Source organism: Plecotus auritus, assembly GCF_963455305.1.
Source record: "Plecotus auritus genome assembly, chromosome: 2".
Taxonomy (NCBI): Eukaryota; Metazoa; Chordata; class Mammalia; order Chiroptera; family Vespertilionidae; genus Plecotus; species Plecotus auritus.
Genome location: NC_137771.1, coordinates 14296963 through 14314989, shown reverse-complemented (window position 1 = coordinate 14314989; position 18027 = coordinate 14296963). Strand labels below are relative to the sequence as shown.

General features: G+C 44.6%; 1 protein-coding gene across 5 annotated transcripts in view; it reads left to right on the top strand.

The window, feature by feature from the left end:
- Positions 1–18027, top strand: part of LUZP1 (leucine zipper protein 1) — a 120788-nt gene that overhangs the window by 97883 nt on the left and 4878 nt on the right. For all 5 annotated transcript variants that reach the window (XM_080655676.1, XM_080655674.1, XM_080655675.1 and 2 more), the window contains one exon: positions 13835–17022. In XM_080655676.1, the coding sequence (XP_080511802.1) occupies positions 13954–17022 (3069 nt within the window). In that variant the 5' untranslated portion in view covers positions 13835–13953. The remainder of the gene's footprint in view (positions 1–13834; positions 17023–18027) is intronic.

The following is an 18027-nucleotide window of genomic DNA, read 5'->3' as shown; positions in this document are numbered from 1 at the left end:
TAGGTATTGAAATAGAAGTCAAGGAACTTATCCAAGGCTATACAGCTGGTAAGTGGCAAAATCAGGGCTTAAACTTAGGTCTGGCCTCACACTATGTAATCTTTAATCAATGCACCATACTGCCTGCAAAAGAAATAAGAATTAAGCCCCATATTCAAGCTATTAAAATTTATTAGGTTTAATTGCAGTTTATTTGGAAAAAAATTCAGTATGAACCTACAAACTGGTAATAAATCTGCCAGATTAGCTCGTGCAGTCTTGGGCTTCATTATTAAAACTGGATTGACCAGGTCATCTTTCAAATCCACCCTCACCCCTTTATCACCCCTTTACTCCATCTCTTGCCTTGACTATTTCAATAGAACCCTAGTTTATCCTGCTGAATGTTCGTCCAAAAATGCAATTCTGATTGTGTTACTCTCTTGCCTAAATCCCTTTGTCCAAGACAGGTTGCAAATTTGCTTCCTTTATCCACTTGCAAGCATGTCAGTGTGTTTTGAAGGGTCTATACAGTGGTGTTCATTTTATTTCCTTTAAAAATTTTTTGAGTTAGTTAGATACATTTCCCTCTTAGCCTTCATCCTACCAGGCTGTCACTCACAGTATTTGCATTTGCAACCTTTGGCATGAAGGTTAATTTTCTTTCCTAGAATGTAGTGCCTGGATATGAAAACAATTTGCTCGATGTAGTTTGGTCATTACAGAATACCATGAGATTGTTACCTTCATTTACTTACCAAACATTGATAAGGTTCTCAACCTTGCCCCACATCACAGTATTCAGTGCCCAGGACAGAAAAATAAAGATGACATAGTCCCTGCTCTGGTAGCTCAGAGCCAGTAGAGGAATACAAACATGCAAGCAAGTATCATGGATACTCTGATAGAAGTATCTACAGAGTTGAGGGTGGTGCATTTTGGTTGGGGGAGGGGTTGTTTGTAAAGGTTTTGCAGTGAAAGATATTCTCCATCAGAATGGGGCAGGGAAGGCTGGAAGGAAGAGGAGAGGGGAAGAAGGAATTGTAAACTTGTTCCTCAAACATTAACACCTTAGCCTCTGCATTTGCTGTGAGATTTCAAGGGCTTCTGTGTTACACCCTGTCTACACTCCAACCTTACACGTCACTTGCTCTGCTTTTCCTTTTGTGCCTCTCATATAAATCCTGCTGAATTACTTAAAGTTCCCCAGATGCAGCATTGTTTTGTTCCCTTCTTCCCTCCCTCCCTGTAAATCATTATTTTATACCCTTATGTGCCAGATCCTGTTCAAAGTGCTGGAGAGACAGCGGTATAAAACAGCTGTAAACATACAAAAATCATGTTCCTGACATGAGTCTGACTTTCTTGTAAAGAGAGATAGTAAACCAGTTCACAAGTAATCAAGTGTTAAATGTGCTCAAAAAATAAGTAGGATATCTTTCCTTAGAGCTGTCCAAAGATGGAATGAGTTGCCTTGCAGGGAACAAGTGTCTTTTTAAAAAAATCCTCACCAGATGATATGTTTTTGTTTTTTAATTGCTTTTTAGAGAGAAAGGAAGGGAGGGAGAGAGAAATATAGATGTGAGAGAGAAATTTCTATTCGTTGTCTCCCATACACGCCCCAACCCGGGATTGAACTGGCATCCTAGGTATGTGCCCTGGCTGGGAATCGAACCCGCAACCCTTCGTTACATGGGATATGCTCCAAGCAACTGAACCACAGCAGCCAGGGCTGAACCCGCAATCTTTTTAGTGTACAGGATGATGATCCAACCAATTGAGCCACCCGGGCGAATGTCCTTCTTGTCATTAGGAGTGTTTGAGTAGAAGGTGAATGACTACTTCCTAGATAACTGTTTCATGGAGTGGCAAGTTAGATTCAGGTGCTCCTTCCAACCTGGAGAATCTCTACATACTGGTTGGGCTACTAACCCTGAGGTTTGCATCTAAAATAAATGAATTACGGGTAATTAGAAATGGTCATGAGGAAGCTGCTTAAAAATAGTTCTGCCATTTTCTTTTATATCAGGGGTTGGCAAACTGTGGTCCACAGCCCACTGCCTGTTTTTGTAAATAAAGTTTAATTGAAAAATAGCCATGTCATTTTGCTTTTTTTTTAAAAAAAAATATATATTTTATTGATTTTTTTACGGAGAGGAAGGGAGAGGGATAGAGAGTTAGAAACATCGATGGGAGAGAAACATCGATCAGCTGTCTCTTGCACACCTCCTGCTGGGGATGTGCCTGCAACCAAAGGTATATGCCCTTGACCAGAATCGAACCTGGGACCCTTCAGTCCGCAGGCCGACACTCTATCCACTGAGCCAAACCAGTCAGGGCTCATTTTGTTTTATAAAACATAAAAAAACCATGTTCCTGACATGATACAGTAGAGTAGTTGGGACAGAGACCTTAGGTGTTAATAAAGCCTGAAATATTTACTAAAAATCAAGTTGTTTATTTATATGAATACTGTCAAACTTTAAAGTAAATGTACCAACCCCCTACTTTAAATGCTATTGGGAACAGGAAGTGAATCATGGCAGCTGTGTTGAGGAAAAGGGTAGTAGAAGTTTGGTTACGTTCTATTTTAGACTTTCTTGGCCCACCAATGACAAGAAGAGCTAGCCTTCAAAATGCTGGATAGCGATACTTGGCACTGGGTTCGAGAACTTTGGCAGAAAGGAGCCCTGAATGAGACATAATTTGGTGCTGTATCTTTCCAATATGAATTGGAACTGAGCTAGACACTAGTGTGTGTCGGGGGGGAGGGGGAAGGGAGGAGTTGGCATTAAAATATGTGACTACCCTTCTTTTGCTTCACTTTCCTCTGATTTCTGAGGTTTACTATAAAAAATTGCCTTCCCAGACCCCATCCTCAGACACAATTAATCACTTCGCTAAGGGAAAACAGCATGGTAAGAGAAGAGGGATCCAAGGGGTGGATGCTGTATTAGGCAAGGTGGTCAGGGAGGCTTCTTTATTATCCTATTAGAGGCCGATGCACGATATTCATGCAAGAGTAGGCCTTCCCCCGGCTGCTGGCACTGGCTTCCCTCTGGCACTTGGGACCTGGGCTTCCCTCGAATCCCCAGCTTCGTCTGGAAGGTCATCCAGAAGGATGTCTATAATAAAGAGCTAATATGCTAATTAGACTGAACAGCAGAACAACCGTCTGGACGACCTTCCAGATGAAGCCGGGGCTGCGAGGGCTGAGCCCCTGGCACGAATTGCGTGCATTGGGCCTCTAGTTGTTTTATAATTGGTGCTACCTTTCTGATTTCTTAAAGGCAGGGTTAGATTTTAAGGATCTCTCTAGCATTTGGATGGATGCACGAGAAGTCTACTGAATGAATGAATTTTACCTGGATAAATATACTTATGGGGAATGTGGGAGGCACTTTATGGATGGTCCTGGAGGAAACAAAGCATTTTCCCCCCCTTTGGCTATATTTAGGGCAAAAAGGTCAGATATAGTGACACTCCAAACCCATTTTCAATCCATTTCCTTGTTTTCCCTGGGTAGAGGCTTGATCTTAGCCAGTTACTATTTTTAAGATTAGGTATACATAGGACTTTTCAAAGTGCTTTGGCTAACTTTATTTTTGCTTTGTAGTAGGTTGGGGTGATATTTTTTTCAGAGGAATGAGCTGATATATAGAGAAGATCAGTGACTTGGCCAAAAAGGGTAGCATTCTTAAAAAAAACTAGACTTGGGTTCTCCATCTGGTTATCCTTACTAGCTGTGTGACCTTGGGCAAGTTCCAGGGCCCTATCCCATAAGGATGTTGTAAAAGGTAACAGTAATAGCTACTACTGTTTGTTGTGGTTTATGTGCAAGACATTCTGCTAAGTGCTTTACATGCTTGGGGATTAATATACATATATATTACACTAGGGGCCCAGTGCACGAATTTGTGCAACTTGAAAGGAATTGTGGGCCGTGAGGCTGTGGTGGGCACGGGCGGGTCTTGGCCCATTCTCTGCGCCCTCGCCTGGCCCCTCCCGTTGTGGCCTCTGGTCCCGTCTGCCGGCAGCCCCTCTCCTGTCACCGCCACTCCCATGAGCTGATGATGCCAGCTTTACTTGCACGTGCGGAGCAATTGGGGCTGGTGCCAGCAGTGGGTGCGAGCGGGGCCGGTGCCATCAGTGGGTGCAAGTGGTGGCTGCTGCCTGATTGCCCCTCAGGAGCAGGGGGAGGTGGAGAAGCCCTGAGGGGCAATTGGGGCCGGCAGCCTCCACTCACACCCGCTGATGGCACTGAGCTATTGGGGCTGGCACCAGGCGCCGGCAGCAGGTGCGAGTGGCAGCTCTGGCGCTGGCAGCAGGTGCAAGTGGGGCCAGCACCAGCAGCAGGGGTGAGACCATGGCACGCAGGAGCAAAGAACTTTCAGTAACCACCAGAGGCTTGTGTGGATGACAGCACTGGTGCCCCGCCTTGGTCTGGCGCCCCCACTCACCTGCTCCACCATCCCACTGTGGCTGATGCCTGCCATGTTCCACGCTCTGCCACCTGCTGCTGATGCCCACCATGGTCTGGGCCTCTCCTCCTCCCCTCCCCCCCAGTGGTCAGCGCACGTCATAGCAACCGGTTAGGTTGTTCTGCCATTCGGTCTATTTGCATATTAGGGTTTTATATATAGAGATATTGTCTTCTATATAACAAAAGCCTAAGCGACCATTACGGCGGAACGACCAGAACAACTGGTCGCTATGATGTGCACTGACCACTGGGGACAGACGCTCAACACAGGAGCTGCCCCCTGGTGGTCAGTGCACATCATAGCGACTGGTTGTTCCCACAGGGGGAGTACTGCTCAGCCAGAAGCCTGGCTCACGGCTGGTGAGTGCAGCAGTGGTGGCAGGGAGACCCTTTCACCTTCGTGGCAGCGCTAAGGAGCAGCGATTATGAGCGAGCAGGCGGGTGGTAAGGAGTGAGGGGTCCTGGACTGCAAGAGGGCACAGGCCGGCTGAGGGACGACCTGCCTTCCCCACCCCCCCACCCCCAGTGCAAAAATTTTGTACACCGCGCCTCTAGTGTGTGTGTGTTGTGTGTGTGTGTGTGTATATATATATATATTATCCTCTCCTGAGGATATGCCTCCATTGATTCTAGAGAGAGAGGGGGGAACATTGACATGAGAAACATTGTCGCCCCTGCACTAGCCCAGACCAGGACAATACTCCCAACAACTGAGTCACGCAGCCATGGCATATTGTCTTTGTATGGATGAGAAAACCTCAGGGAAGTAATTTAAGAGAAAGTACACAATAGATCTGCGATCCCTAGAAAAAGCATGTATATTAAGTACTTAATATATTGTCTATAGCAGCGGTCGCCAGCCAGTGGTCCGCGAGGTCCGAAAGCTTGGTGACCTCTGGTCTGTAGTATAGTAGTGCTCGATTTGTGATTGTCCTTTATTTGTTTCCTTTATACCTTATTGTTGTTATTGGTCTGTATTATCAAAACTGCTCACTTTGTAAAAACACTTAAAAAGAGTTTGTAGGGAGATGATTTTACACAATGGGAAGAACAGGAGACTTAAGTTGCTGGAGAAATCACAGTATTTACTTGTAAGTCTCAGTTCATTTTTAAAATAAAAAGATTGGGTCAAGTAGGTGGTTTTATTTTAAATAAAAGTGGTGAAACTATTTCTTTAGTCTTGAGGGAGCCAAATATGTTAAGATGCTAAAATCATTGTCTAACCATGCTCCGTACCTGAAACTAAATACAAAGTAATATTGAATGTAAACTAATTGAAAACATTTTTAAAAAGAGGCTAAAATCAGCTGCTTTGGTTGACTAAGTACAACTTATTTTTATCTTTTTTTTCATTTTTAATATATTTTTTATTGATTTCAGAGAGGAAGGGAGAGGGAGAGAGAGAGAGAGAATCATTGATCGGCTGCCTCCTGCATGCCCCCTACTGGGGATTGAGCTGCAACCTGGGCATGTGCCCTTGACTGGAATCGAACCCGGGACCCTTTAGTCTGCAGGCGACGCTCTATTCACTGAGCCAAACCAGCCAGGGTGAGTAAGTACAATTTAGAAGCTCAGGCTGAGCAACACCAGCCAAGGCCAAAGTAGTGTTTTGTTATGTGGCATTCACAGTAGGAAACATGGATGGGAATGAGGGAAAGGGTTTCTGTCTTATCCTAGCTAATAAAGAGGGAATATGCTAATTGACCATCACTCCATCACAAAGATGGCTGCACCCACAACTGAAGCCAAGTTCCTATAAGGAGCCTTAATGAGCAATCAGCAGGGACCCGAGGCTATGCCCTCCCCCGCCCCCATGGGGCTTGACAGGGGACCTCAGGCCGCGCCCTCCACCCTGGCATCAGGCTGGGGTACCTCAGGCCACGCCCCCCGCCCCGGCACCAGGCCAGGGGACCTGAGGCCATGCCCCCCTACCAGTGGGGCTTGACAGGGGACCTCAAGGTGCGCTTCCCATCCTGGTGCCGGGCTGGGGGACCTCAGGCCGTGCCCCCCACCAGGTGGGTCTTGACAGGGGACCTCAAGGTGCACCCCCAGTGCTGGGTCGGGGGAACTCAGGCCGCACCCCCAGCCAAGCAGGGCTTGACGGGGGACCTGAGGACACGCCCCCCCCTGCCGTTGGGGCTTGATGGGTGAACTGAGGCTGCACTCCCCTCCCGGTGCTGGGCCGGGGGACCTGAGGCTGCGCCCCCCTGCCTGGCAGGGCTTGATGGGGGACCTCAGGCCATGCCCCCCATCCAGCGGGGCTTGACAGGGGACCTGAGGCTATGCCCCCTGCCTGGCGGGGCTTGACAGGGTGGGACTGGCCGGGTCTGGATCTAGCCCAATGGCGGGGGGCCGACCGGGTCTGGGTCTCACACGATTTTGAGGCGCATGTGGGTGGGCGGGGACTTGACTCTGGGTCCCGTGGTGTGTCCCAGACTCTGACAGGAGGAAGGTTTTCATATACATTTTACTAATTTTCTTTCATCTCTGACACTTCTATTATAGAGAAAGGGCAAATAGCAATATTAAATTATTTCCTCTTAATTATTCCCCCCCTTTTTTTTTTTTTTTTTAAATATATTTTATTAGTTTTTTACAGAGAGGAAGGGAGAGGGATACAGAGTTAGAAACATCGATGAGAGAGAAACATCGATCAGCTGCCTCCTGCACACTCCCCACTGGGGACGTGCCCGCAACCAAGGTACATGCCCTTGACCGGAATCGAACCTGGGACCCTTGAGTCTGCAGGCTGACGCTCTATCCACTGAGCCAAACCGGTCAGGGCTTAATTATTCCCCTTTTAATGTGCATGAATTTTGTGCACTGGGCCACTAGTAAAAATATATAAATTTAGAATTTTCTCTCTCTACATTTTTGAGGATGAGGAAGCTGGGAAAAGGAGATGGGGAGTCCAAAAGAAGTGAAGGTGACAGAGAAAGTTGAGCCCAGGGAGGTAGGGTGGTGGAGAGGGAAATAATCAGAAAGAAGCAGGATCTGAGAGGCTGAGGTAGGGAGGCTCTACTCTAAAATTCCAACCCTCCAAGGCTTTGGAGTGTTTGAATTGGGTATGGCTCCATCTGGTGGCCCTAGGCTCAAAGTGCAGTCAATGGAAGGGACCTTGGGGTCTGAGATAAGTGGCATTTGGCATCTCCTCAGATTCCACTTAAGGTTGTTTCTCTTTCCCCCTGGCTTCTTCTATGGAATCATTGTTGATGCAGTTTTTCTCTCACCAGTGATTGCTGTTTTCTCTTATGGCTTAAACCAGTGGTCAGCAAACTCATTAGTCAACAGAGCCAAATATCAATAGTACGACGATTGAAATTTCTTTTGAGAGCCATATTTTTTAAACTTCTTCTAACGCCACTTCTTCAAAATAGACTCCGCCAGGCCGTAGTATTTTGTGGAAGAGCCACACTCAAGGGGCCAAAGAGCCGCATGTGGCTCGCAAGCCGTGGTTTGCTGACCACTGGCTTAAACCATGGTCCCCTCCCTCCTAAATCCCTAGTTTTAGATGTAGTCTTTGATTGTAGATCTTTATTCTTTTCTAATATATGTATGCAGTGCTATAACTTTGTCTCTAAATATTGCTCTTGCTACACCCCACAAATTTTGATAGTTTTATTTTTTCATTCAGTCCAAAGTATTTTAAAAATGTTGAGATTTCTTTGACCGATGTGTTGTTTGATCTTAAAGTATTTGGGGGATATCCCAGCTATTTTTCTGGTATTGATTTCTAGTTTAAGTCTATTGTGGTCTGAGAGCATAGTGTATGCTTTCTGTTCTTCTCACTTTGTTAAGGTGTGTTTTATGGCCCAGAATGTGGTCTCTGTTGGTGAATGTTCCATGTGAAATGTATATTCTGCTGCTGTAGTAATCTGTCCATATCCTTCATATCCAGTTGATTGAGTTTATGTCCCTACTGATTTTCTGTCTGCTAAGTCTATTTATGATAGAAGGGTATGGAACTTTCTAACTGTAGTATTGGATTCATCCATTTCTCCTTGCAGTTCCGTCAGTTTTTGCCTCATGTATTTTGATGCTCTTGTTTTAAGACAAATACATGTATATTTTAAGGACTATTGTATCTTCTTGGAGAATTGAACCTTTTATCATTATGTAATGCCCCTCTTTGCTGGATGACTTTTCTTGCTCTGAAGTGCGCTGTCTGAAATTAATGGAGCTCCTCCAGCTTCCTTCTGATTAGTATTAACATGGGATAGCTTTCTCCATTCCTCTACGTTTAATCCATATGTCTTCATTAAAATTTAAAAAATGGAGGTTTGGTAAGTAACATACAATTTGGGTCTTGATTTTTGATCCTCTCTGACCATCTTTTTTAATTGATATAGATTATTGATGTTTAAAGTAGTTGGATTAATATTTACCATATTTGTTACTACTGTTTTGTTTGCTGCCCTTGTTTTTTGTCTTTTATTTCTGCCTTTGGTGACTTTGATTGAGCATTTTATCTGGTGCCATTTTCTTTCCTTTCTTAGCATATCAATTAAACTTTTTTTTTAAATGGTTGCCCTAGAGTTAGTTCAAATACAAGTACCTTGTAAAAACAAAGTAATCCTAATTTCTCTCTCCTATCCCTTGTATCATTGCTGGCATTTACTTCACCTATACGTAAATTATGTCCATTGGATACATTGTTGCTATTATTTTGAACTGTTATCTGTTAGATCACTTAAGGATAAGGAAAATTGGGCCCTGGCCTGGTACTTCAGTTGGTTAGAGCATCATCCGAATATGCCACGGTTTCGGGTTTGATCCCCAATCAGGGCACATATGAGAATCAACCAATGAATGCAAATAAGTGGAACAACAAATCTATGTTTCTCTCTCTCCCCCTTCCTCTAAAATCAGTTTTAAAAATTAAAAATTCTGCCCTAACTGGTTTGGCTCAGTGGATAGAGCGTCGACCTGTGGACTGAGGGGTCCCAGGTTCGATTCCCGTCAAGGGCATGTACCTTGGTTGTGGGCACATCCCCAGCAGGAGGTGTGCAGGAGGCAGCTGATCAATGTTTCTCTCTCATTGATGTTTCTAACTCTATCCCTCTCCTTTCCTCTCTGTAAAAAAGCAATAAAATATATTTAAAAAAAATTAAAAATTCTATTTTACTTCTACTCATTCCTAGTCTAATGCTCTTCCTTTATGTGGCCTTAGTTTTTGACCTATACAATTTTCCTTCTCACTGAATAACTTCTTTTTTTTTTTAATATATTTTATTGATATTTTACAGAGAGGAAGGGAGAGGGATAGAGAGCTAGAAACATCAATGAGAGAGAAACATCGATCAACTGCCTCCTGCACACCTCCCACTGGGAATGTGCCCGCAACCAAGGTACATGCCCTTTACCGGAATCGAACCGGGGAGCCTTGAGTCCGCAGGCCGACGCTCTATCCACTGAGCCAAACCGGTTTCGGCTGAATAACTAATTTTAATATTTCTTTCAAGGCAGGCCTACTGGCAACAAATCCCCTCAGTTTTTATTTGTCCGAGAAAGCATTTCTCTTTACTTTTAAAGGATTATTTTGCAGGGTAAAGAATTATAGGTTGGTGTGTTTTTCCACCCTCAACATTTTAAATATTTCACTCCACTCTCCTCTTGCTTGCATGATTTCTGAGAAATTGGATGTAATTTTTACCTTTGCTCTATAGGTATTTTTTCTTCTGGCTTCTTTTAAGGTTTTTTATCTTTGATTTTCTGCAGTGTGAATATGATACGCCTAGGTGTTGGTTTTTTTTTTTTTTCTTTTTGACTTTTATCCTGCTTGGTGTTCTGAGCTTTGTGGTGTGTGTGTGTGTGTTTTAAAATATGTTTTGGTTAATTTTTAGGGAGAGAGAAATGAAATGGTTAAAAGGGGGAGCCTCTAACCCAGTGGTCAGCAAACTCATTAGTCAACAGAGCCAAACATCAACAGTACAACGATTGAAATTTCTTTTGAGAGCCACATTTTTTAAACTTAAACTTCTTCTAACGCCACTTCTTCAAAATAGACTCGCCCAGGCTGTGGTATCTTGTGGAAGAGCCACACTCAAGGGGCCAAAGGGCTGCATGTGGCTCACAAGCCGCAGTTTGCCGACCATGGGCCTAACCTATTGGGGTTTTATCACCTACTGAGAGCTTTTTTAAACTCTCAGTTGTCCACACTGAGCTTCAGCAATTGTCAGTTGCCGTTTAGGTTTTTTTACCCTGGTACTAGTTCCCATGGAGGTTTCCACTGTGGAAAATTGTGATTTTTCTGAATCTACTTGTCTAATTTTCGGGGGAAGAGTTTTTCTCTGTGACCTCAGTTCTCAGGTAGACCTCAGAAGAGTTACTGATTTTCATTTTGTTCGAAGTGATGACTTCTAGGCTGCTCACATGCTGGACCTGAAACTGGAAGTCTGCCCTACCTTCTCTATGACTTTTACTTCTTTACTGCCTTAAATTTTTTTTTATTGTGGTAAAAAATAGTAGCTGTACCATTTTATTTTCCCGCTAACAGTGTACGAAGATTCCAATTTCTCCACATCCTTACCAACACTTGGCTACATCCTAGTGGGTGTGAAGTGATTTCTATTGTGTTTTTGTTTTTTAAAAAAATATTTTTATTGATTTTAGAGAGAGGCAGGGAGAGGGATAGGTAGAAACATTGATTGGCCTCCTGCAAGCCTCTCAGTGGGGATTGAGCCCGACCTGGGATGTGCCCTGAATGGCAGTCGAACCATGACTTCATGGGTCAACGCTCAACCTCTGAGCCACACTAGCTGGGCTCATTGTGGTTTTGATTTGCATTTCCTGAATGATTAGGTGATGTTGAGCATGTTTTTTTAATGCTTGTTGCCATTTGGATATCATCTTTGGAGAAATTTTCATTCAAGTCCTTTGACCATTTAAAAACGAGGTGGCCTGGCCGAACCCGGTTTGGCTCAGTGGATAGAGCGTCGGCCTGAGGACTGAAGGGTCCCGGGTTGGATTCCGGTCAAGGGCACGTACCTTGGTTGCGGGCACATCCCCAGTGGGAGGTGTGCAGGAGGCAGCTGATCGATGTTTCTCTCTCATCGATGTTTCTAGCTCTCTATCCCTCTCCCTTCCTCTCTGTAAAATATCAATAAAGTATATTAAAATTAAAATAAAAATGAGGTGGCCTGTCCAGGTGGCTCAGTGGATTAGCATGGTCCCATGCACCAGGAAGTTACCACTGGTTATTCCTGGTCAGGGCACATGCCCGGGTCGGGCTTGATCCACAGTAGGGGGCATGCAGGAGGCAGCTGATTGATGTTACTATCTTTCCCTCTCCTTTCCTATGTAAAAATCAGTAAAAACATACTAAAATTTTTAAATGAGTTTTTGTTGTTAATATTATAGCAGTTCTTTATATATTGCTTGTTAATGCCTTCTCAGTATGCTTACTATCTATTACCAAATAGTAGTGTTTTTCTTGAAATCTGATTTCTTTCTGACTTACATATTATTATTGTCCATTATTTTAGTTCCACTTTGATTTTATCCTGTCCCTCCCACCCAATTAATTTTTGTTATTAACTGATTCAGTGCTTGTTTGGGTTAAATTTATTTACTTACCATTCCTTCTTCCATCTCATGCCTTCCTTAAGTGATCAGTTTCTGTGTTCTGAAGTACATCAGAAATAGTTTTTTCAGTGAGGGTCTGTTAATAAACATTTAGGTTTTTAGTTTCCTTTCCTTCTCAACTAGGCACAGATTTATTTTTGGTTGAGATTTTGCTTCCTGAATATGAGGCTCCATTGCATATCTTTTTATTTTATTTAATTTAAAAATATTTTTACTGATTTCAGAGAGGAAGGGAGAGGGAGAGATAGAAACATCAATGATGAGAATCATTGATTGGCTGCCTCCTGCACGCCCAACACTGGGAATTGAGCCCGCAACCTGGGCATGTGCCCTGACTAGGAATCAAACCGTAACCTCTTGGTTCATAGGTCAATGCTCAACCACTAAGCCATGACGGCCGAGCTCCATTGCATATCTTTTATCAGCTCATGAAATTTCTTAGTAGCTCTTTATAAATTGCCTCCCCCCATTCTATCTGTCCCTTCCTTTTGTACTACTTATTAAACTTTGTCATTTTTGGACCTTTTTTGTATTTCTCCTTATCTATTAACCTCTCGTTCTCTTTTTCTATCTTTAATTATGTGCTGCCTTTTGTAATTTCCTCATATCTCTTCTTAACCACTGTACTTTTCATTAGCATCTATTTACTATTTTTCTTTACATTTCTAGCAAATTTTATTTGGTTAATTTAAAAACCCCCTGATCTTCGTTGATAGAATCTTGTTATTGTCTCCTGTTTTTGATTCCTTCTTTTATGACTAAAGATTTGAATGTACTTAATTTATGATCTGTAGCCTATCTTACTTTGATTCTTATTGGTGTAAACCTCTTTTGTTCAGTCATAATAAGAGTGGTCCTTATGTGTTTTGTGGTTTGGACTTGCAGACTCAGGTTCAGCAGGACTTTATCAGTGGGACTCTTGTGTGAACTCGGTAGGGATCTCTTTCCAGACTATTTTTGTTTACCTCTGGTAGGTTTACCAGGGATATTACCAGGCTGAGACCATTTTTGGGTTAGCTTCTCAGTGAGAGCAAGTCATCCTAGACCTCTCATTCTCTAAGTATACTAGCTTCCCTTTCTGCCTTAATAGAACCCAGGTCCTGTTATCTTCCTGTGTCAATAAGGTGATTTTTTTCCCACTAGTCTGCTTCTTTCCCTGAAACTATAGTTCTTAACATTCTTAGGATTGTTTACTGCTTTGCTAGCAAGAACTTTCCATGCATTATCTCAGAACAGTACTGGGGAGAGAGATGGTAGGGATCATTATCCTGATTTTACAACCAAGTAAAACCCAGGCTGTTTATGTAATGATTTATAGAAAAACTAATGACTTTCCTGAGATTATGAAGATGGCAAATGGTGAAGATTTTCTCATGGGAAATGAGGCATTCTTCTGTGTCTTTTTGCCACATTGCCTGGAGGCATTCTTTTTATTTATTTATTATTTATTTATTATTTATTTATTTTTTGGTTGCCTCTGGAAAGTGCCCCAACCAGGGTTTGAACCTGCAACCTTTGTATGTATGATGACTGGGAATCGAACCCGCAACCCTTTTGGTGTAGGGGACCACACTCCCACCAACTGAGCCACCCTGGCCAGGGCGCTGGTGGAATTCTTCATTAGGCTGAAACTATATATCAGTTCATTATCAACCATAAAGAACCTTATCCTGTAGGTTTATTCCAATTAGAGGACCTGCTATGTTTTAGGCACAAGAAGCACATTTGAGAGCTGACGTGCAGATTTTATATTTACTGCCTGACATGCTTCATGTTTTCCTTCTGTAGAGTGATAATGGTCTCCAGCTGCCAAAGAAGGTTGTGGATGCCAAAAGAAAGGTAACCATTTCTCATCCCCTCGAGTGGAATTGGATGCCTCTTGGAGTTCACACTGGCTGGCAGTAGACATGGCTGAGTTTACAAACTACAAGGATACTGCCTCCAGCCGCCACCTGCGGTTTAAGTTACAGAGTCTAAGCCGCCGCCTTGATGAGTTGGAAGAAGCCACAAAAAACCTCCAAAAAGCAGAGGATGAGCTCCTGGATCTGCAGGACAAGGTGATTCAGGCAGAAGGCAGCAACTCCAGCTTGCTGGCTGAGATTGAAGTGCTGCGGCAGCGAGTGCTGAGAATCGAAGGCAAAGATGAGGAAATTAAGAAAGCAGAGGACCTGTGTCAGCTGATGAAGGAGAAACTTGAAGAGGAGGAAAACCTCACCCGGGAGCTGAAATCTGAGATTGAGCGGCTTCAGAAACGAATGGCCGAACTGGAAAAGCTAGAGGAGGCCTTTAGCAGGAGTAAGAATGACTGTACCCAACTCTGTTTGAGCCTGAATGAGGAGAGAAACCTGACAAAGAAAATCTCCTCTGAGCTGGAAATGCTCAGGGTCAAAGTGAAAGAACTGGAGTCTTCTGAGGACCGCCTAGATAAAACTGAGCAGAGTTTAGTGTCAGAGTTAGAAAAGCTGAAATCATTAACTCTGAGCTTTGTAAGTGAGAGAAAATACCTGAATGAAAAGGAGAAAGAAAATGAGAAACTTATAAAAGAGCTCACTCAAAAACTGGAGCAGAACAAAAAAATGAACCGAGATTATACAAGGAATGCTTCTAATCTTCTGGAAAGGAATGACCTGCGGATTGAGGACGGTATCTCTTCCACACTGCCATCCAAAGAATCAAGAAGGAAGGGCACTCTGGACTATCTAAAGCAGGTAGAGAATGAAACAAGAAATAAATCTGAAAATGAAAAGAACCGAAATCAGGAAGACAATAAAGTCAAAGACCTTAACCAAGAGATTGAGAAACTTAAGACACAAATCAAACATTTTGAATCTTTGGAAGAAGAGCTTAAGAAAATGAGGGCCAAAAATAATGACCTTCAGGATAATTACCTAAGTGAACAAAATAAAAACAAACTCTTAGCCAGCCAGTTGGAGGAGATAAAGCTACAAATCAAGAAACAGAAAGAATTAGAGAATGGGGAGGTGGAAGGGGAAGATGCTTTCTTGTCTAGCAAAGGCAGGCACGAGAGGACTAAGTTTAGAGGCCACGGGAGTGAGGCATCTGTGTCTAAGCACACATCTCGGGAACTGTCCCCGCAGCATAAGCGGGAAAGGCACCGAAACAGGGAGTTTGCTCTTAACAATGAAAACTATTCTCTGAGCAACCGGCAGGTTTCCTCTCCCGGTTTCACGAACAGGAGGGCAGCCAAAGCTTCCCACATAGGGGCAGGTACAGATAGTGGGACTCAGGAGACAAAGAGAACTGAAGATCGATTTGCATCTGGCTCCTCTCAGAGTGAAGGGAAGAAGTCCAGGGAGCAGCCATCAGTGCTTAGCCGCTACCCTCCAGCTGCTCAGGAGCACAATAAAGTTTGGAGGGGTACTCCCAAGCCAGGCACCGAGAGTGGGTTGAAGGGAAAAGTAGAGAAGACAACACGGACATTTAGTGATGCCACCCATGGACCTATTCCCAATGACATATTGTGTAGAGCTGACAAGGCTTCTGACACCTCCACTGAGGCCCTCTTTGGCAAGAGGGGGCAGGCGCCTAGCAATGGAAGCCAAGTAACTCAGGCCGCAGACTCTGGCAGTTCTAAGGCCATTGGCGCTCTGGCCTCATCTCGAAGATCTTCCTCAGAAGGGCTCTCCAAGGGCAAAAAGGCTGCCAATGGCCCAGAGGCTGATACCAGTTCTTCCAATTCCAAGGCTCCACTTTCATCAAAGTATCCTTATAGCTCCAGAAGCCAAGAGAACATCCTTCAGGGTTTTTCAACCCCAAATAAAGGAGTTGATCAACCTGTAGCAGTTGTGATGGAAGATAGCAGTCAGCATGAGGCCCTAAGGTGTCGAGTCATCAAATCTAGTGGCAGAGAGAAGCCAGACTCAGATGATGACATGGACATGTCGTCTCTTGTTACCGCCAAATTGGTAAACACAACTATCACCCCAGAGCCAGAGCACAAACAGCCCAACTCTAGAGAAACGGCCAAATCCCGAGGGGGCCTTAGGACTGCCCTGTCGGAGGACAATAAAGATGTCGGGACAGAAAATGAATCTGTGAAACCTGTCAGAGCCTCCACCAATACTGTGGAATTCCCAGAGGCCAATGGTGCTGGAGTAAAAAGTCAAAGGCCCTTCAGTCCCAGAGAGGCCTTGCGGTCCAGAGCTGTCATTAAACCTGTCATCATTGATAAAGATGTGAAAAAAATCATGGGAGGGTCTGGAACCGAGGCCACATTGGAGAAACAGACATCCACCTCCAAACCAGGACCAAACAAAGTGACAAGCAGCATTACGATCTATCCCTCTGACAGCAGTAGCAGCAGCAGCCCAAGAGCCGCCCCAGGTGAGGCCCCGCGGGAGAGGCACACATCCACCAGCAATATCCAGGTTGGGCCACCAGACCTCACATCAGTGAGCAACCATGTCAACTCCCCCTTTGAGCTCTCCATTCACAAACATGACATCACCTTACAGTTCACAGAGGCTGAAAGAATGGGAGATGGGTCCCTGAAGAACAGGCCTGAAACAGTGGTCTCTCGGAGCAGCATTATAATCAAGCCATCGGATCTGGTGGAGAGGAATAACCACGCACCCCCTGCAGAGACAATCAGGTGGAAAGGCCATAGTGCCCCTTCAGAGGTGAGCCCTTCAGAGGCCAGGCATGTCACTGTGCGGAATGCCTGGAAGAGCAGGCGAGATTTGAACTCTTTAGAAGACCCCCCAACTCAGATAGGTAAAAATGTGGTGTCTACCAATGCCTACACCCAGAGGTCTTCTACAGACTATTCAGACCTTGAACAGCCCAGGTCTTACCTTTTGGAGCAGGGTGCTCGAAGGGTAGGAAACCCAGGGGATGCCCCTGAGCTCTCTTCTAGAAGGACCCAAAGTAGCCTCACTGTGTCAGAGATGCTCACTCGCCGGAATCGGGTGGGAGATGCTGTCACGGCTGCGGTTTGGAACCATGTGGCAGGCATGGTAAGTCCCACTTCTTTCCCCACTTCAGCCGCCCCTTTCCCCTTCCCTTTGCCCCCTTTTTCCTGGCTTGTGTGACTCAGGATTATGGAGACCATGGGGCTGGGAAACAGGGTAGCTCAGATAACTTGAAATTAAGGCAGGTTTGCCCTTAAACAATGAAGTACCTTGAGAAAGGCATGACTTTCCAAAAACCCTTTTCCAGTTGGTCTCCTGTTGGCCTCCATGTGTGCAGGCCTCAAGAAAGGAGGCCAGAGTCGCCAAAGGAGCACCCCTTCTGGCTCCACAGAGCAGCACCGAGAAACAAGGCACAGCTGCAGGGAGGCTCTGAGCAAGGACGCCCAGGCCCTTTCTGCGAGCAGAGACGGAGCCGGGACGAATTCCTGGCGCCTCATTTCAGACAGAGGATCTTTGCCAGCTGCTAGCATATAGGGCAGGGGTGGGGAACCTTTTTTCTGCCTAGGGCTATTTGGATATTTATAACATCATTTGAGGGCCATGAAAATTATTAACCTAAAAATTAACCTTCTATATTTAGTCAAACATTTAACTCACCTGTAATGTCTTGGCAGGGCCAAAGTGATTTGGCGGCCTTATACAGCCCGTGGGCCGAACATTCCCCACCCCTGATCTAGTGGATGAAGAGAGCTAGGGCTTACAATGGGCCTACTTTATAGGCTTTATGCCTGAGCATCTTTTTGCCCCAGATACCTGTCAAGCCCATTATATCGTCAGTCTGAAGGTAGGACTGGTCCCTGTAGCTCATTACAAGATAAATAAATCCAGAAGCTCCTCCTCATTTGAGGGTCAGACTGTCAGAACAGCATTTGAAGGGGAAGCCACTGGGAGTATCTTTTAGATGTTGGAGCCTGTGATGATGACATTTTGGATCTAGACATTATGACTATACTAGAGGCCTAGTGCACAGATTCGTGCACCGGTGGGGTCCCTTGGCCTGGCCTGTGCCCTCTCACTATCTGGGACCCCTCAGGGATGTCAGACTACTGG